The sequence below is a fragment of the Papaver somniferum genome, chromosome 1 (assembly GCF_003573695.1).
Source record: "Papaver somniferum cultivar HN1 chromosome 1, ASM357369v1, whole genome shotgun sequence".
Classification (NCBI taxonomy): Eukaryota; Viridiplantae; Streptophyta; class Magnoliopsida; order Ranunculales; family Papaveraceae; genus Papaver; species Papaver somniferum.
The window spans coordinates 201,645,605-201,667,607 of NC_039358.1; the positions used below are offsets into that span (position 1 = coordinate 201,645,605).

The 22,003-nt window shown below is 35.9% G+C and overlaps 1 protein-coding gene and 1 pseudogene across 1 annotated transcript; both read left to right on the plus strand.

Annotated features, from left to right (window-relative positions):
- The first annotated feature begins 14,655 nt into the window (after positions 1–14,655).
- Positions 14,656–18,248, plus strand: LOC113312266 (auxin-responsive protein IAA9-like). Its single transcript, XM_026561028.1, has 6 exons — positions 14,656–14,835; positions 15,876–16,536; positions 16,624–16,850; positions 16,940–17,069; positions 17,606–17,667; positions 17,862–18,248. The coding sequence occupies exons 2-6, from the start codon at positions 15,899–15,901 to the stop codon at positions 17,882–17,884; spliced, it is 1,080 nt and encodes a 359-aa protein (XP_026416813.1). The 5' UTR covers positions 14,656–14,835; positions 15,876–15,898; the 3' UTR covers positions 17,885–18,248.
- Positions 18,249–18,598: 350 nt separating this feature from the next.
- On the plus strand, positions 18,599–21,392 carry LOC113358114 (annotated as a pseudogene).
- The last annotated feature ends 611 nt before the right edge of the window (positions 21,393–22,003 follow it).

Below are 22,003 nucleotides of genomic sequence, written 5' to 3' on the forward strand. Positions count from 1 at the left end.
TCACAGATATTTTCACCAAGTCTTTGAAGTCTAACACTTTCATTACTTGCGCGGAAAGCTATGAATGATTGGTAAAGAGTATCTTGGTTTAAGGGAGGATATTGAAGGTTAAACCAAGATAATGTGAAGATTACACTAAGGATCAACAAGTACTGTTGATACAGTTGATAGGAATCAACTGTGAGAGTTGACAGAGTTTGAGTGGGTCAACAAGAGTTGTTGACACAGTGCATGGATCAACTTGTTTGGTTGATACGATGGTACGATATTTAGAAGTAAACTTGGGATGCAAGTATTACTGGTTTTAGAGTTTGTTTTCGTGAGAATATTCTGGAAGAGTCTTTGTTATATTTTGATTAAGTTAGGAAAGTGTTTATAGCTTGAGAGTCAAGTTTGTAAACATATAAATAGGTTGTTAAGCCGTGAGTTTGAATTAAATAAAGATTAAGAGAAGTATTTGTGTTCTTTCATTAAGTCTTTGATATCAGATTTTCTACATACCAGTAATCCTTTGAAGGAAACACAGTGTATTTGAGACATCTGGCATCTAGTTAGCAATTTGGGGTACGGGGGAACGCTCGAGACCGCAAACATACACGTATTATTAGATTTTCTATAATTGAATTTGTTATCGGTCAACGATTTGTGATTCACTGGTAATTCAGAACATAATATGCATGTGTATAATTTGTTTTACTAATGTGAGTCTGACACTCAAAATTTACCACATATTAAATTACCTTCAAACATAAATTTGTGGATGTTTGATGATTTCCTGGTTATACTTTTTGGTTGGTTATAGTTTTTGGAAATATAGAAAAACTTAAAGGTTGAAGGCTAACGAGTGATGGGCTTAAAAGTGAAAGGAGTGTTGGGATTAAGTGTATCATCCATATTAATGGTCCGATACAATGACGAATTTCAAGACGGAACGTAAAATACACGAATTATCCGGGAAGCTGAGAAAACACACGTACTCTTCGGACTTTCAGTTGAACGACGGTGCGAATGAATCCACGAATTCCTATCTAGGATCCGGTAAGACAATTGTTAATAATATTGATTCTTGAAGACTTATTTTTGTTCTCGACCTGATTTCCAATCCAATTTGCAAACCTTACGGATCCGAATTCGTGAATTGGGAGGGGTTTGCAAACTAGACCTGAATTTGCGAACTGTTCTGGGTCTTTTATTTCCTACTTTAGGCTAGTCATATTTTAGGAAGGGGTTTCCAAACCGGCGAAGATTTCTGGTGGCCGAAGTTTGTAATAACCTATATAAATATAAATTTATATGTATTAGGCCTCGTAGAAAGATAAAGTAACGATTAAAAGAGCGAAAAATAAGAAATATTAAAAAAAATTGTAATCGCTTTTAGGATAAAAGCTAGCGTTTTGTGGTGAGTGCAAATTGGTGAGGTACAATAGAAGAGGTAATTGTCTCGAGTAATTGTCGCAGTGTAACCAAATATATGTTGGGAGTCACACGACACGTTGTAATCGTTTCTTCATAGAAATTCGAGTTGGCGTGGATTAAAGTGGACATAGACAATATATACACGTATATATTGTTCAACCACTGTAAATCTTGTGTACTATGAGTTTGATTCATTTTTTTCATTTGTTATTGTTGATTATCGTTGGTTTACTTATTATTCATCATAATATTCAAAGATCTTAGTATTTTCGCATTTGTCAGAATCTCTAAAGTAATTGTGTCGTGGCAAGTCCTTTTGTAACGAGACCAAATTCTTGATAATTGGTATGAGAGTGTTAGGTTTAGGTACAATTGAAGTGGCAGTTATGGGTGATAATAAAATAAAAAGTACGGTGCATGTGGTTAAAGTTTTCAGTAGGAAGAACTTTGTGTTTTGAAAGTTTTAAATGGAAGACTATTTATATGAGAAAGACCATGGTGTTCCATTAGATTAAGTCGCGAAAAAGGGAGCACTCAGAGGCTAAGAATGGTTAGTTCTTGATCGCAAGTGTGTAGTGGTGATCGGTATATGTCTAACGGAGAAAGTTTATAATAACGTACAACAAATATACGTTACTAGCACGAAGTCTTATATGGTTACACTCAAAAGTTGTATCAAAATTCATCAGCCTCGGGAAAAATTATGTTGTGTGAACAACTATTTAATAGCTAAAGATGTAAGAATGCGAAGCGATTTCAGCATATATTTGGAGGTTTAAATCAATTATTTACTTTTGATGATGAACTTCAAGATTTACGGTAGTTGTCTTCATTTCCAAGAAGTTGGGAGACGGCAAGAGCAACTACATAGCAGTTTTGCAGGTAGTGAGATATTGAAGCTTGATGGATGCAACAAAGGTTGATTGTAGAAGAAAAGAGAACAACGGAACAAGGTTATAATGGTTCTAGTTCTTCAAACATTTAGTTTTTTATTTTACATTTTTACAATCCAGTGTCATTCATCAAACAATGTATATTAACATGCCAACATAATTCAGATGGTTTGGTATTAATTGAGATCTGATAATATAAAGTAAAACTCACCTTTTCTAGCTTATTAATATTGACGACCAACACATTGTCCTCCCTCGGTCCTTCGCTTGAGTTTTCTTTACTTGCATTCACTGTCACTGCAAATGTTGATGTTGTAGCTTGGCTCTTTGACAAATATGAAGCGTAGGCACGAAAATAACATTTTCCTTTATCAAGGCCAAACACATCAGTAATCGCATCATTCTCAAAGTTTGTTCCAGATAAGACACCATCTTTGGAAAGCATATTTCTCTTCTCATGGGTGACCTTCACTTGTTCCTGCAAAAATTACAAGCGAAACCTTAGAAACACCATCCATAACTATACATAGTATTAGGAAAACCACTTAACACACAAATATACTCATATATTTTTCAACAACACTAAGACGTATGGCTCAAACGTTTCCTTTCCGGCCCTCCATCCAACTTTCAGGACGCCCATCAATAATGACTCCATCTTTCAATTGTTATAGTCATACATTTGTAAAAAAACAAAAGATTATAAGTTTATGTGGCAACACCAACTTAATTTAATTTGTCAAGAAGAGTTATTGAACACAATACTTACAAGATTATAACATTTTTGTGCATAGGAAAGTCCGTGTCTTACTGATTTTCTCACGCAATTTTCTTTATACTTGGCTCGTTTTTCTGAAAAACCAGGTTTGCGTTCGTTCTCAACAAAACCTTTCCAAAAGGGAGGGTGACACCCTCAAGGTTTTACGCTCAATATATCTTCAGCGGTAACTTTTCCTTTGAGTGTCTTTCTTAACTTGCACTTGTATGTCCTAAATTTTTGTAAATAACTAGTTTCAACTTTGGGGCGGAAAAAACATGATGGCACGCCGAATGTAAACTTAAGCTGAATAAACAAAACAGAGAAGTTAGAAACATGGTAAAGTTATAACACTATAGATTGAATAGATCAGTGCCCATCAAAATTCACCCTCAAACCATCCCAGATTGAATCTTTGAAAACCTGGGAACTATTATTCAATCTGTAAACTTAAGAGGGATTTGTGCTCGTACAAGCTTCCCAACATGAGTAGCAAGATTTCCGACGTTTTCACCATAAGGCCTCCCAGCTTCATCTATAGTCACCAGTAATCTCATCCCAACTACAACAACATCTTCATGACCAGCTTGAGGATCAACAACGGGGTTAAGTAGCTTTTCAAAGGCATTGTTCATCTGCAACAAACAATGAGAAAACAATGAGATCGATTGACAAATTGTTACAAATATTATCAGTAATAGGTATACCCTGTGACAATATTTTCATTTTGGTGTACTGTCGAACTCAATATATAAAAACGAGTGGAAATAAAAAGATAAATTAATTTATTTACTTGAGCACAAACACAATACTAATTAAAAAAATTATTTTTTTGCATAAATATACAACACGGTAATTGGAGTTTACACACAAAACTTTTAAAAATTATGTTTACTCATAATCTTAGGTATTAGTTATAATCTTATGAATATTTATGGGCATCTAATTTTATTTTATTTCAGCACTTCTTTATTTTCCCACGGATTCTTTTTAATATTTTTGTAATGCATTGTGTGTTTTTAATACATATGAGAAACATGTTCACAATTAAGCTAGTATTAATATACATCGTAAATACATTAAGATATTGCGAATATTTTTTCATAATATTTCATGGTTAATTAGTTTTTTTTGTAATATTAATTGAAAAATACAACAATTTTGGGACCCTTTTTGTTGGGGGCTCTAGGCGCCGGCCTAGGTTCCTATTCCTTGATACGGGCATGCTTTTGTCATCATATTGCAGATAAGAACAACACCATATTAACATAATATACGAAACTATATACAAATTCTAACACCGTTGAGCTCACGGAAAAATATGATAACAAAGGAAAGAAAGCAACCACCTCAGGTAATCCACTTTGACGGTCACAAAACGATTCCTCAGCATATTATAAAATTTCAGTTTCTCCTGATTCAGCATTATGATGAACAGTTTCTTCGGATATATCGATGAACCTAGTGAAATGAAGGGATGACGAGGATGGTAGTGGACGGGTCACCACATCGACGCTTTTATAATTGTTTAAGGTGTAAATCAACCAGGTGAGAGTCTTTTTCGAGTAATGATATCTAAGGTATTGATACGCATTTGAATCTCATAGTGATCCAACATGAAGTGTACTTAGTATGTCGTAAAGAACTAGACTATCATCATGAAATTCATCCATATTACCACTGCATCTACTTTTACTGTTACTAATACTCTTGTTTATTCTTCTTCTTATTTTGTTTTTTCTATTTTCATGTTTCGTCTTTATCTCTCGCTCACGATATTATGTTCCATGTTAAATTTATACGATGTGCAACCTACATATATCTTGTTTGTTAAAAAAAAATCATCATTCAAAAGGAATTGTATTAACATGTACACAAGCCGTGCGCGAGAAATTACAACTTAAAGAGGGCACAACATCCCTAACCTAAGCAAAAGCACAAATAGAAAAATAAAATAAAATAAGTTCCAGCAGATATATAAGGGCATCAGAAGAGAGGGTCTCTTAACGTACCGTAGAAATTAATAAACGATTGTAACTTGCAAACTAAAAAAAGTGCGATAAATACATTTAAGTAGGACTTTCATCGACCCCCTCAAAGGTTAGACCCTTATGAACATTTCTCGAAGATTCACCTTCGAAGAGGGAAAGCTTATCCTATTGTGGAACCAAACTCCATGAGATGACCTACTGAAATATTACTAGGATTATCTAGTACATGATTTAGAAAAGCATTTCACTTTTGTAGTTAATGTGTCATCGGGGAATAGACCCGTTACTTTAGAGTTTAGACTCACATTGGTGTTGGCTCCTGGAGTTGGCTCAGACACAACTATTTTGGTGGTGCAAATCTCTGCGTCTTACACAACTAGAAAGGCAGAAACGACCTCTTGATCTTCTTCAAACCCTTGAAATATGTTATGAGTTCCGAATCCAAGAGAAGTTGATGATAGACACATTTTTGTGTCTAATTTGTCCTCAATGTCTGTATTGTTGGAACTCTATTTTTGTATTAATATTGTGTTTTTATGTATTTTTAGGAAATAAACATTTTTGGAAAATTCGGCTCGAAAAGTTGATTTTGTCACTCGGAGGACAAGTGTTATTCGGACTCTCGCTTTTGGATAAGGGGTAACCTAATTACTAAGGGGAACCCCCAGGTCACCCCAAGGCAGCTGCTATTCGCACCCCAGTTCTGGTTAGGGGGGGAGGACATCTTCTTCCCAAATTCAAAAACCAAAATTGGCGGGAAAAATTGTTATCAACTGGCAGATTTAGGGTTGGCAGTTTGGACGGGATTAAAGGAGACTCAACGACCCAAATTGATTAGGTTTGTTCCTAGGGCGTAGACAGAGCTGGTATGGGTGTTCAAATCGAGTTAGTTGGGTTGGATAATCGTGGGATGCGAAAACAGGGAAGTTGAGTTATTCTCGGCATTTTCTTGTTTATATGGAAGTTACGTGACCAAATGGGTAAGAAGTTATCCTGTTTGATTTGAATACATCCTATGAAGATTTGGAGAGGTTAAAACAAGCCAGCAGACGCGTGCATGGAAAGAAAATTTCTTGGGAATATTTTCATTCACTGCCGAGTAATGGGAAGATTTTTTGGATTAATGAGAAGTTATTCTTGGTCCAAAGGTGTATAAATATAACTCTTGGGTTAGAATAGAAGCGGGTCGAGAGTTTGGGGTCAAGAGGAGGTCCAGAGAAGCAGAAATCATGAGTTGATGAAACTCTGTTGCTGCTGCTGCTGATGATGAATAACACCAAGAACACGAAGAACGACTCGCAAGGACAGTCGTTTATGAACAGTATCAAAGACGCACGTCCGTGGGTCGCAGCACAGTCTAAACAGCAGCAACACTTGTATTTTATCGTTCATTCTGTGACGCTTTTTGTGCGTCGCAGGTTACAGTTTTATACCATTTTCTCTTCTTCTCATCATTTATAAACCATTTTTGAGCCATAATAAATTATTTTGAGAGCATTTTTACTATGATGAGTTAAACCCCAACACTGGGACGACGGAGGAGGCCGAGCTTCATACATGGATAATTATATTTAATTCTTTTCATGAATTTTGCATTAATTTTAATTGAAATTATGATTTAAATTAATTAGTTGTGATTTGATTTGATGGGTCATGCTTAGCTTAGATGATTTGATGTCCCATGCTTAACATTTACACCTAATATTTTGAGAATCAATCTTGGCAATAAATTAGAGTCGATATATTTAATATATTTTTCGAGCTATTATTGATAAAAGAATTATTATTTGAACCTTAAGAAATGAAATTGGCGGAATCCTAGTCCCATTACCTCTCGCCCATTGTGACAAATATTGTGTATATATTTTTATTTTTAAATCTTTACAAGTCCGAGCAACGAACTTTTACTACCACTTTCAATACAACAACAGTTGACCGATCAGAATATGAGGAATTATCCCCTCGCAAAATCGGTGGAACACTTACCTTCTTGAATCCCCCCAAGAGACAAGGTTTCTTTGTTTCTCTTAGACCTCTTTTTTCTTTTTCTTAGTGATGTCGTGAGAAACTTGATCATCTTCAGTCTAGCTAGTAGCATCCTTGTTAATGGATCTGCATTCAGATGCCAATTGTCCCAAAATTTTGCAATGAGAACAAAAGTTAGGGACCTTGGGGATCTCGACACATTGCCAAAATCATTCTTTGTTGTCACCATCACCATCTTCAATCCAAACACGGTTTTAATTCTATTTGTAAAGTCTACTTCAACCCAAATACTATCAGATAAACTAAAATCCATAGATAAAGTATTTTTATCTATCTGAATAGGCTTGCCAAAAGCTTTGGCCATAGCCAACAAATTTTCTTATATCCAATACTCCAAGCTAAACCCCGGAAACTTGATCCAAACTTTAGCTAAAGAAGTTCTATGACTTTCCATATTGTTAATGTTTATTATTTACTTTCTTTTCGTATAATAAAGTCTTTAGATGTCAAACGTCTCAAACGGGCCTAAGGTCGAAAATAACAAAGTTCATCCACCATAGTGATGTTCAGATGGCAAAAGTCTTGTTGTTGGCTTTTTTAATTTGTAGGTGGCAAGTTTTACCTATAAAAAAATGAGAAACAATGTTGTGCTTTATATGCTTTGGTCTTATTATTGGAAATTTGGCGTTGTATAACCTGACTTGATAGTATTGTAGTCTTCAAAAGTTATACAGTCTAACCTCGATAAATGAATACACTTGGACCAAGAAAATATATTTGATTAGCGAGGTTATTTATTTATCGATAAATGAATATATTATTTTTTTATCGGTAAATGAATATATATTTATTTAGAGAGTGACTTTAGTTTCACATATATAACATTGATGTTTCTGAACCATAAGTTGGTCAATTAGAAGAAGATATTCATCAAGAATTCTCTGATGTCATTTCTAACTTATGGTATAGAAATGTGATGGATGTCCAGTACTTTTTGAACTATCCTAATAAGAAGATTGATATAGTTGCGGACTAGCATACAGACGAAAAAATTATCTGGTCAGTAATAAATGATGAGAATAATCTTGAACCAGATGATAGTATACGTGCCACACCAAGTGTGTCATCAAAACAGTAATCATTATAAAAAATGACTTACAATACGAGCAGAATATTCCATAATTTATACATGCAAAAAATTAAGGATGTGATGCAACATTAGATGTAATTTTTGAGGAAAAATGATTTTTTATACGAGCATGGTTTATTAGATGAACTATTTTTGTTCATTTATGTATATTTTTGTATAAATTTTGCGGATTATTTAGTAAAATTTTCATTGGATCTTTAAGGATATATTTTTTTTTATTCATTAATATATTTGACGAGGTTATTCATTTAACATCTTTGTCCAAATCGGGACCAAGAAAAATTATTTATTTGGAAAAGTTATTCATTTATTGAGGTTGGATCCTAATACATTCAGTTTAGCATCAGAGAATAAAAGTTTAGTTCCACAAAACTCCTGAAGCAAACACTTGCCTAGTCGCTGACGGTTCCGAGAAATGCACTGTTATCATCGGTTGATTGTAATAATGGTTATTTATCTCTGGAATGCTAGTATGTCTGAAAGTTAGAAAAATGTCATCTAAGCTTGTAAAAATGCCACAATGGAATCGAATTTCAACCTCATTGAGGGAAAGTTGTGCTGTGAAATTGGGCCAGGTAATAAACCAGAGTGTTTGGGCTTTAATATGGGTTTCAAAATGCAATGGCAAACAGAGCTAGGTCCGTGAATGAATTCTGCACTACTGTTGATCTTTTTCTTGGAACCGTTTTTTTTTGGGGACTACTCAAAAATGGTGGGGGCTATTTTGTGATAGGAATATCTACCCTATAGTTATAAGGGATATTTTAAAGTGTAGAAATGACTAACCTACCCTTAACCTAATTAAATTTAAAACCAACCTAATAACCACCTATATATATAAACACCTCCTTCCATCACCACCGCCGCTCACCACCACCTACCACCTTCGCTACCACCACAACCGACCACCTCAAACCACCACCATCGCCACCTCTATATACAATTTAATTTAAATCATTAACAAAATCAAAATCAAAATCAAAATTATAACAAACCCATTATTTTTCATTCGTTTTTAGTTGAAAAAATGAGAAGTAATCGTTAAAATGAGTTGAAAATGGAAGTCGCAGAGAGAACTTCGGCTAGGAATTTTGAGAAAAATTTTGTCGAACTAGCCGAACCTGATGGAAACGAAGAACATGAAGGAAAGTTCGGCTATTTCGGAAAAAAAAAAGAATTTTAGGCACAGGTTGCCAAACTTAGTTTTAACGAAGTTTTTGCTTTTAGAAAAAAGTTTGGTTACGTCGCAGTTTTTCTTCCTAGCCGAACTTTTGGTTCGGTTACGTCGCAAAAAAAGTTTCCTAGCCGAACTTTAAGTTCGGTTACGTCGCAGTTTTTCTTCCCATCCAAACTTTTGGTTCGGTTACGTCGCAAAAAAAGTTTCCTAGCCGAACTTTAAGTTCGGTACGTCGCACATTTTTTTCCTAGCCGAACTTTTGGTTCGGTTACATCGCAATTTTTTTTCCTAACCGAACTTTTCTCTGAAAGCAAAAATTCCATTAAAGATGAGTTCGGCTACCTGTGTCTTCAGAAGCATTAGCCGAAATACATTAGAAGAAGTGTGCGGCTACCTGTTCTTCTGATTTCGTAGCCGAACTCTACTGTCATAGCCGAAATCAGTTTATAAAATTTTCATTTTTTCGAAAATTTATGCCAATTCAAGCAATTAAGTAAATTTGAAGTATATCTAAGTACCCAAAACCCACATTTCCCAATCAAGCATCTTTAAAAAAAAAAAAAAAACCTTCTTCTCAAAAATTATTCTTTTAAAAATACCCAACTAATTAATCTAACCTCACCAATCACTAATTAATCATTATACTAACACTAATTAATCATTACACTAGCTAATTTAATTATCAAGGGTAAGTTTGGTATTAAAAAAAATTAGATAAGGGATGACTCAATATTACTTCTAATATCCACTCAAAAAATAGAGAGTAATCCCCCACCATTTTTTTTTCAATGATAAAGGGTCCGATTTTTTTGATGGGTCAACCAGGTTGTCAAGAGATGATCTACACCTCCCACATTTCCTCAGGTTTGCTTGTTTTTTTTCTTCCAACAATTAATATGTTTATTTCATTTAGTCGAGTCCCACAGAAACTCTTTCATGATTCTGGTGATAGTTTGATCTCAACAGCTCTTGGCATTTGCATTAATGACATGAAATACGTAGGGAGGCTAATTAGAGCACTATCGATGAGTTGTATTTTTGCGGCTCTTGACAAGAAGCTTCTGTTCCAGTTTGCCAATTTCTTTTTGAAGTTTTCAATAATGGCATCCCACACTGAAGATTGATTAGCAGAGCACCCAAGAGGCATGCCCAGATAGTGGAAGGTAAATGATTCCATCCTGCAATGCATAATTTTATCGAGATCCTCAAACTTGTTGTCGGCAACAATGCTAACAATGGTACTTTTATCTAAGTTTACTCTCAGTCCTGTAATGGCTTGGTATACTTGAAGGACTAGAACCAAAATCTTCACCACGGACTCTTTGGCATCCATGAAGATCTAGATGAATCAGGTGATTTCATTTAGATCCAGACGACTCAGATGAATCAGGAATAAACAAACACGGTGTAGAGGTAATAAACCAAAATTCAAACCAAAAGCGTTTGGGCTTTAATATGGGTTTCAGAATGCAACTGGAAACAGAGCTAGGCCCATGAATGAATTCGCACTAGTGATGTACTTGTCTTACCACGGTGTCGTGTATCAATGGATATTGCCGCCGGGCATCGGCTGATGTGTATCATTTGCAGCTGATACATATTAGTTCCCCTTGATACAAAATTTTCGGATTATATGAATGATCCCTGTTGTATATGTCTGTAACATGTTGAAACTTCCCGTGACGGTTTAAATCGGTTTGATACAAGCGGCAGATACTGACATTTCTGACAAATCGTAGGACGAGAGTCTCCAATCTAATGATTCGAACTCGTCCAGCAGTGGCCGATCCATAACGTGACACTGGCAACCAATAGTTAGTATGGTCAGATTCATTTGAAAATGGACCCCCGGCAAAAGTTAATTAATAAAAATTACTTCCAAGTGGTTCCCAACTGCAAGTAAGAAGAGACTTTGATCGTATGTCAGTCCCAATTCAGACAGACAGACAGACAGGCCTCAATAAATTTGCACGTCTAATCGATGGAAAAATGAATCAGAAGAGCAACTCATTCAGATTTCAGACTCTCCCACTTCCCTTCCTCTTCGCACGTGCGCGTGCTTGTTGTGGACCCCACAAAAGGTGGGAAATCCCACTCGAATGTGTACCGCATTTGACCTTGTTGCGTATCAAGTTGGCAATGTCATATTATACGGTGTCTGACTGACAACATGATGTCGTGCAGTTGTGGCAAGTACACAGTACAAAGTCCTGTCTCTCTCGTCTAACAACCAAATCTAGAAGCTAGACTTAATTTCATTCGTTTGTACGAGCCAGACAATTACAAGTTCCTAATAACTATATCTTGATTTTTGGTCCCTAATATGCGTGCATTCGTGCACTCGGCCAATCCCAAAAACTGGGCGCACTGGTGGCCAAAACATTTGAGGAGAGCCATAGTGGAAAATTATGTTGAGAAAAAAACTTAGCCCAAATGCTGGTGTTGTTATGGTACCGTGGTTAAAAGATATCCAAATTGGAAACTAAGATTTTTGGGTGATGATGGCGGAGTTGAAAACTTGACAAAACAAAGCCCGTTCATGGAGAAAGGTACCAGTTTAAAGAAAAAGGATATCAAATTTCATATAAACAAAAGTAATTTAGGGTTTGTCAAATATGAAATACGAGCCTTCTCACTAAACTAGTATATCCCCGTTAGTAATGTTGTTTTATTAGGTTTATAAATTCAAATTTAATAAATTTCACTTATTTTTTTACATATGTTTACAACATCAAACTTTTGGTATCACACAACACTAGACTGCACGGTGGAATACATCACGTTATGTGTATATTTGCAAACAAATCTTATATCTTAGCCAACTTTTGAATTTATTTCTTCATAGCACCATAATAGTCACAATACGTGTATTTTTTTGGCAAAGCATCACACCATAATATACAACAAAACACGTTTTAATTAATTTCTGGTACAATACAACATGACACGCAACGTGGCCGAAACATTTTACACCTGTATCAAGCAAAAACTATACTTTAATCGTATGGTCTCGTGGGATTTGGTGATCCCTGAAATAGCCTTATTAATTATCTTGCCGATGAACCGAGATGAACTTTTGAATTAAAAGCTAAACCACATTTGTGTTTGTGCTTCTTCCTAATTATTTGATTCAAAACCAACAACAGAACATTAGTGTGAAAACCATTTTTAAGAATAATTATGAAAATGTGCAAGAAATTCTTAAGAGGTAAGCTGTAAAGTGGTAAATACTCACAGGTGTTTTACCGTCATGATCAAGTATATCTTTCGTGAGAAAAACATGATCAAAAATTAGATCTCATGTTCTGCAAGTATCTCATGATTAACAAAAATAAAGTATTTTTTACTATTTAACAATTCTACCTATTTACAGTTCATTTTTTTTACTACGTTCTCAATACATCTGAATCAAAATATAAGATACAGATTTCTCTCAGATTTATGAAAAGACGAGTAATTTAAACAACAAGCAAGCGCGGTTTACACTAAACTATAAACTATTACCACAAGTAGCAAAAGATTTTCGAAAATATATATATTTTTTGAAAATATAAATAAAATAAATAATCCCACTCACTAGCTACAAGTTTAGAGATAATACCACCATATTATTATCTTAATCTAAAGTTAATTAATTAATTAAAAAAAATAAAAGTGAAAATTAGTACAATCAAAAGGGGGAGTTGTAATGATAAATATGTGGGGGTGCAGATATAAAATAAGAAGAGTGAGTTAATATTTGTCCCATTCTTAGCCCGGCAACTCAACCTTAAGTGCTGCTTTTTGTCCCCCGCATTTCTATTGCCTTGTTTTCTTTTGTCCCCCTCATTTTCCATTTTTGCCCTTTTGACTTTATCAACTTTTGTACCTTTATTCCGATTTTGCCCTTTTGTTCTGACTTATTATCTGAAATGGTACTTGCTTTGTTAATCTCTTTTGAGCTGTTTCTAATTGTGATTATCATGTTTCTGCTGTGCTTGCTTTCTCTTTAATGGCAAAGCTACTAGAAGATTTGGGATGGTGAGTCTTGATTATTTTTGACTACACAACCACTTTCTTTTTCCTGGAAACAAGTATGCCCTGCCTCCTTTTTTTCCCGATTCTGATTGACGAAAGATTTTGGTACAAAAACTTCCGAACTTTGGCCACTGGCATCATCACCCGATAAATTTATTATCGTGTCGTAGTGACATTTGTTAATCTGAGTTGTGGTTGTTATACTTCTGTGTTGCTTTTTTTTTCCTATGGTGAAGTTATTAGAAGACTTGAGTAACTGAGTTTTGTTCCTTTTTAATTACACAATTATTCTTTTTCATAAAAACAAATATTATGGATTTATTTTTTTATTCGTAGTAAAAAATTTGGTACAAAAGAGTTTTGAACTTTGGTCACTGACATCACCACTCGATGAATTTGTCATTATATCGCAGTATTACTGTTTAACTTGAGCTAAAAATGGTCTTACAAAGAAACTAGATGTGTAATTACTTTACGTTATTCTTTTCACAAATGTTGATAGATATTGGTATAAAACATTCCAACACAAGGATTTTTGAAATATTTCATCCTGTCGACCATTAGCAATGCCATGGTACTTTTTGACTATGTATTTCCGTTTTCACAAAATTGGTTAAAAAGACCAAAATTAACAATTCCTAGGTGAAATGGACAGTTAGATTTTGATACTGTTTAAATGGAAAAAAAATGTAAAAATAGCCAGTATGTAACCAGTTTTATCGTGCCAATTTTCAAATATTTTTTCTTATTTTTAATTTACATAAGATGTATCCAGTTTCATCCTTACTATTTTTTAAATTTAAGTTTACTATTTTTTTTTGGCCATTTCATCCAAACTATTTTTAATCGTTCATTTAAATCGTGATTTAAAAATATTTGGACAAATGACTTATTTTCCGTTTGGTTTTCAACTACTTTTAATAGGTATTGGATCCAAAATGGTGACTAGTTGAAACAAAGTCAAGTCAAGTCATGTAAAAGGCACTTTAGAAGTTTCAAAATCGTAAAAGGGCAAATTCGTCCTTGCACTTCAAGTCCCATGTTCACACAGCAGAGAATTATCACTCCTACTCTAGAATCCCATCAAACTCGAAATGAACCTGCACATTAACTAGCCACGTACCCACTCCAAAACACGCGTCGGCATAACGTTAACAAACGATGAGAAATTTCATTTCAATCAACATCTACCCGTCCATTCAAGTTCATCAGAGAGAGAAAAAAAAACTATCTTACTTTCATTTTTTAAATGATTAAATAAATAATTTTGGGGAGCTGGTTATTAAAAGAGTTTAATGGAGCAAACATCCTAAAATTTTGTTTGCTTTCTCAATGGAGGGTCCTTAGTTTTCAATTCTTCTTCATCATCATCAACAGCAATTTCTTCATCTTCTTCTTCTCCTTCTTCCAATCAACTCTACAGCTATACTCATCAACAATTTCTTCAAGTAAGTGAAGCTTTATCCCCTTAAGTTTTCTGATAATTTTTTTTTTCCTTTTTTGAGGTAGTTTTTGTTGAAAATCAGGTTAATATGACTTGCTATGATCTTGATTTTTGTGTTTGCTGTTAAAATGAGGTTGTAAATTTGTTTTGTTTCCTGGTTTGAGGTAGAATTTGTGCTGATTTTGAAGAAATTGTTTGTTGATCAGTTTATTAGGTAGATATTCAGTTTTGATGAAATTGGGTATTGCTTCTGATTTCATGGCTTATTTCACTTGTTGGTAGTTTGAGGGATATGATACACAATAGGGTTTATATACAGTTTGGGGAATTTTTTTATGTGTACAAGGATCTGATAGTTAGGGTTTTGATTTTCTGGACTTACAATTTCTGATTTTATGGTGTTTTTATGATAAACTTATATGTCTGTGGGAAAGTGGGTTGAGAGATAGGTAATGGTTAGTTTTGAGACTTCAATGTATGAAATAACCATGAATTTCACCTTTAAGAAGCATAATATATAAGTATATTTGCTGAATTACTACTTATATGGTTCTGGCCTTCATGAAAATGGATATGGAATTTGGGGGTTTGGACACTGTGGAACATGTTTATAGAGTAGAGTTTAGGGAAAACTACAGATATGGCATTACTTAATGGGATGAGATGATTGGGGCCAGTCATGAGAGTTTTGGCTTCAAAATTGTATTGTATTTGCATAGGCCAATAGGTCTCATTTTGAGTCTCAGATTGTGTTTGATATGAAAATCAGGGGCAATCGTAGGCCTTCATTAACAGGGATGATCATTTATGTGAACTAGATACTTGATATACCAAAAAAGGGATCAATTGCTTTTAAAATTTGAAATACAAACTAGGGCAACTTTTAGAATTTGAATTTGGGTGTTTAATGTAGCTGCTGGCTTGTTTGATCTATAGTTGAATGGATTTTTGGTGGGAGATGTCATGTCACTATGGGAAGAGTTAATGTTTATATATATGTCTTATCTGGTTTTTATAGCTTTTGCCGTTGATGATTGTATGCAGGTCAAGAGCATTTGTGAGATTTAATGTCATCAACACTTATTGGTGCTGCAGAGGAGGGACGTACTGCTATTTCTTTAATGACTTCTTCTCCTTCTTTAGAGATCTCTGGATTCAGAGAGCGTAACTACATGGGGTTATCAGACTGTTCTTCTGTTGACAGCTCAACCATTTCTAGCTTGTCTGAAGATAATAAAAGTACTTTCAATCTAAGTTCCACTGAATTAAGGCTCGGTCTTCCTGGATCCCGATCTCCAGAACGTAGTCAAGAGCTTTCTTTGCTGAGTTCGGGCAGACTTGAGAAGCCCTTGTTTCCCTTGCTGCCTATGAAGGATTCCACCTACTTGTCATCGCAAAAGACCGTGGTCTCTGGTAACAAGCGAGGGTTTTCTGATGCCATGGATGGGTTTTCAGAGGTAAAAAGCACCGTGTACAATGAAGGAAATTGGATGTTTCCTGCATCAGGGTCTGACTCTGAAACTGCTCAATCTGTGGCCCAAGGAAAGTTACATGTTAACTCGAGTGTAAAGTCTGTTGCTCTGAAAGAGCACTCTGGAGTCGAGAATGCCACGGTGAAAGAGATTACACATCCCAAGGTATCCAGTGATGTCAATCGTAACCAAATTTCTCCGGCTAATAACATTAGTAATCAACCTGCTGCCAAGTAAGTTAAAGTTACAACAAAAGGGAGTTTTAGATAAGTGGATTTGGTTTACCATGAAGCTAGTTACTGACCTTCCTCACATGACAGGGCACAGGTTGTCGGTTGGCCGCCAATAAGGTCATTCCGAAAAAATACATTGGCGACTACCACAAAGACCAGCGAGGAAGTAGATGGAAAACCTGGTCCCAGTGCTTTGTATGTCAAGGTCAGCATGGATGGCGCCCCTTATTTGCGAAAGGTGGACTTGAATACTTACTATGACTATCAGGAGCTATCTTTGTCTCTTGAAAAGATGTTCAGCTGCTTTATTATTGGTAAAAGAACCTTAACCAAGTATTCAATTTTGGCTGAACTTTAAAACGCCTTTGTTAGCATGGATTAGTGATTTCTTTGTATGCCACAGGTCAATCTGGGCCACATGGAGCTCCCGGGAGAGAAAGCAAGCATAGGGATCTTCTACATGGATCAGAATATGTTCTCGCATATGAGGATAAGGATGGCGATTGGATGCAAGTGGGAGATGTGCCTTGGGAGTAAGTCTCTGTTTTGTGTTTGCTGCTTCTTATGTTTGCTTTAGTTTTAATTTGAAAGGGCAGTCATGAATCCAATGTGTGCATAGGAAAGAATTTTCAGCAGACATGTTTTTCTTGAATGCAGAACATTGCAAATCTTCTAGATTTATTTCATTTTCTGTTGCCACTGCTTGAATGGCAATCCAGATGACGTGACTTAGTCATTTTATTAATTTAAAGACTTGGTAGTGTCTTGAAAGACGTGGTGAATGACACAGAACCTCCTAATGCAAGTCTGCACACAAAACCTTTTGTTTTTGAGCTGTGGCATATGCTTGGTCTTGATTATAAGTCTGGTCATAAGACCATCATCAACACAAGCTCTAAAACCATTTCAGTAAAAATCACAACCTTATCAGTTGTGTGCATCCTAGTCTACCATTTCTTTCCCAAGTTATGTTTTAGGTGAGATTCACCGTGCATGATGGGTCACTCAAATGCTTGGAGCGACTCTTTTTGCAGCCTAATTTTAACCTTGGGAGTTTAATCTGTGGCAGTATGTTTATCGATTCCTGCAAAAGACTGAGGATTATGAAGAACTCCGATGCCATTGGCTTAGGTATGTCCCACTTATTTTTTGTCAAATAACACTTCTATGGTTTTGCCTTGGATAGCGTTATTTGTTTAGTCCACTTTTACATTTGAGGCATGCATAGACCAGAAGAGCATCGAACCTCTATCTGAAAACATGGATGCGGGAAAAATTTGTTACTATGATGGTTAACTGATTCGTCATCTGTTGCTAATTTTCAGCTCCAAGGGCGATGGAGAAATGAGCAGGAACTAGCTAGTAGCATCTAAACACGATAAAGCAAATCCAAGAAGTAAAGGAGAGAGTGCAGAATAACAAAAGCAAATCTCATGCCACTGTCAATTTTTATACTTATTTTTTAAAATTTCAGGAAAGTTATGATATATATCTTTTTACGCATGTTTATTGCTATTAAGAAAGGAAAAAAAGAAAATTACTTGTCAAGAACACAATGTGAGTGATAGTTATTGTTTACTGTTTGTTTAGTGCCTCAGTTTCTCTCTACAGATAATTTCCGTCTGTAAAGTGTTTTTAATCTTAGACATGTTTTGTGTGCTTGAGACCTTTAGTGTCCAAACCCTTAAAGTTTTCCTCACTATTCTTCCCTTCTGTCCTTTTTCATTTTTGTTTACGGTTCTGCGATGCCCGCAAGACAGGAAGCTGGTAATGGATAATCACATTGTTATAAGTGGAACATAATCCAATAATTCCACCTGCATTATCTCTTGAATTATTATTGGCAATGAGAACTAAACTTAGATTTTTCAATGCTTATTAATAGTTGTCAATCTTCACAATTAGCATTATCCAAATAGTAAAATAAATATCTAAAAATACTTTCATTGCTTTGAAAACAAATATATAAGTGGGTGAATTTTCTCATTGTTATTCAGTGAGTTTTTGATCATTCGGAATTTCGGTTGGCAGTAATTTTCTTTAAGCAAAAAAGTTTTATATAATGGCGAGTCATAGAACAGAAAATGTAAACGAGATATGCCATGATGATAGTGCTGCACCAGTGAAGGCTCAAACGATCGATGAATTGCATTCGCTTCAGAAGGAAAAATCAGCTCCAAATTCACCAAGAATCAAGCAAAAAGCTGGCGATGGCTTATTCACGTCAGCCATTCTTGACCAAGAAGATCGTCAGAAACAACAGCTTAAATCAATCAGGTATACAATGCATACATTTCGGCACATTCACATAGCCTCTTGTCAAAACTTATTCAGAAATTTTCAGTTTCTAGGATGGTGTATGGTAAATTTCTCTATATTATTGCAGTGCATCACTGGCATCTCTAACAAGAGAGAGAGGACCAAAAGTGGTGAAAGGTGATCCATCAACAAAAAAGCCCGAGTCTCCAAAGGCTGCAATTTCTCACCGCCCCAGCGGTACCCGTCACTGATAGTGCCCTCAAATTTATCCACATCCTGTACAATCTCTCCCCTGCAGGTAATTAAGCTAGCTAATTGCTGGTAACCCAGAAAATTTTGCAATAACTAATTTTTAGTAGCAATGCTGCGCAGACTCTTAACAATTCTTTTTTTCTGACCTCAATGCAGATGAGCAGGCCATAAAGTATGAAAAAGGGTCCTTCATAACATCGAGTGGGGCATTAGCGACGCTTTCTGGAGCGAAAACTGGTCGTTCCCCAAAAGATAAACGCGTAGTGAAAGATAAGTCAACCGAGGATGATCTCTGGTGGGGAAAGTATGTTAGCCTCTTCCTCTTGAGTGACACATTCCATATCTAATTATATATGCTTACTTAAAATATTAATGACGACCCCCCGGGACTGTTTTTCTTTGTGCAGAGGCTCGCCCAACATTGAAATGGACGAGCACACCTTCACCGTTAACAGAGAAAGAGCTGTTGATTACTTGAACTCCTTAGATAAGGTGTGTGCAATTTATGGGTTCCTTACAATTACACGTTTTCTTCACAAAGTGCGTCTTAAGCAAGAATCGATAACATATAAATATGATTGCAGGTGTACGTGAATGATCAGTTCTTGAACTGGGATCCGGAACATCAAATCAAAGTCAGGATAGTATCAGCAAGAGCATATCACTCTTTGTTCATGCACAATATGTAAGCAATTTTATACCCTTTTGTGGTTTTTCCTGTAGTCCAATGACAGTTTCTGCTACGCTTGAACACTATGGACTCAAATTGGCAGGTGCATAAGACCTACAGCTGAAGAATTAGAGAATTTTGGTACTCCGGATTTCACCATTTATAATGCAGGACAGTTCCCATGTAATCGCTACACCCACTACATGACTTCTTCGACTAGCATAGACATTAACCTTTCTAGGAAAGAGATGGTCATCCTTGGTACACAATATGCCGGTGAAATGAAAAAGGGTTTGTTTGGTTTAATGCATTACCTCATGCCAAAGCGCCAAATCCTCTCTTTGCACTCTGGCTGTAATATGGGCAAAGATGGTGATGTCGCCCTCTTCTTTGGGTTATCAGGTACAAAGCAACCAGAGTTTTCTTTTGGTTTTCATACGTTCCTGAGTTCTAATGCTGTTTATTGTAGGTACTGGGAAGACAACTTTGTCTACGGATCAGAACAGGTACTTAATTGGAGATGATGAACACTGTTGGAGTGAGAACGGTGTCTCTAACATTGAAGGAGACTGCTATGCTAAGTGCATTGACCTTTCAAAAGAGAGAGAGCCAGAGATTTTCAATGCCATCAAGTTTGGAACCGGTAACTATGCTTACTTTGGCTTCTGCCATATTCATACCCATGTTTTCAATGAGTTTTTCTTACAGTAACACGTCTTTGGCAGTGTTGGAAAATGTGGTTTTCGATGAGCACGCTCGTGAAGTGGACTATACCGATAAATCTGTTACAGAGAACACTCGAGCGGCGTATCCGATTGAGTACATACCAAATGCAAAGATACCATGTGTCAGTCCACACCCAAAGAACGTTATCCTTTTGTCTTGTGATGCTTTTGGAGTGCTCCCTCCTGTGAGCAAGCTGAACTTAGGACAGACAATGTACCATTTCATCAGCGGCTACACAGCTTTGGTTGCTGGAACAGTGGAAGGTGTGAAGGAGCCGACAGCAACATTTTCAGCTTGCTTTGGAGCGGCATTTATAATGTTGCATCCTACTAAATATGCAGCAATGCTTGCTGAGAAAATGCAACAGTACGGAGCCACCGCTTGGCTCGTCAACACTGGCTGGTCTGGTGGAAGGTAATAATACATAAACTAGTCATGGATTCAACAAATGTTTTGTGCCACCCACATGGATTTCCCATTTCATCACCTTATTTGTTCCGAATGACACTCGTAATATTTTTTTGCTATTGATCTCTGCAGCTATGGTTCGGGCAGCCGCATCAAGTTACCCTACACGCGTAAGGTCATTGACGCCATACACTCAGGCAGTCTTTTAAACGCAAGTTACACTAAGACTGAAGTATTTGGGCTCGAAATCCCCAACGAAGTGGAAGGCGTCCCTTCAGAGATCTTGCATCCAATGAATCCTGTTAGTTGAATTTGGCTTCTCCATTTTTTCTTTTAATCTTTCAAAGTTGATAAAAGTATTAATTTTCGCATCTCTATCTCCCTAATTGTAACGCAGTGGTCAGATAAACAATCGTACAAGGATACCTTATTGAAGTTGGCAGGTCTGTTCAAGAAGAATTTTGATGTTTTTGCTAACTACAGCATTGGCAAAGACAGTAGTTTGACTGAGGAGATTCTTGCAGCTGGGCCAATTTTCTGAAAACAGTTGCTCTTTCAAATTTGGCACATGTAGGATCAGAATCTCGCAATGACAATGTTTCACCGAAATTATCAATGACACAGCACAATAGCATCGCAGAACAATTTCAGAAATGATAAAATAAATGACGTCAGCTAAGATCACGAGAAAGATATGATAGTCCTGCGAGAATTAGAGAGTTTGCGAAATTAACATTTGTAAGGTTGCGAGAATGTCGCGGACCATACCCGAAAATAAAGGACAGATTAGCTGTCATCCACTATGTATTTCCTTATAAATAGTCATTCGAGTTGTAAAGAGAGGGAGAGATCTTTTTTTGGAGTAAGAAACAAGTAATAGAAGAGAGAAAGTCTAGAGCAGAGAACATTCTTGATTTCTTTATCTTTTCTTGTAAGAACATTCAAAGATTGATCATAAAATTAAGAGTGTAAACCTAAAAATGAGTTGATTAATAATGAAATCATATGAGGGGTGTAGTGTATGATTTCCTGCAACTACATAATGGCGCTAGAAACAGGGAGGCATTGAAGATTATTCTAGAAAAAGCTGAAGATTGATATTGAGATTTGTGAAAATTTAGAGTGATTGATTAAGAATTTTCCATAATTTCT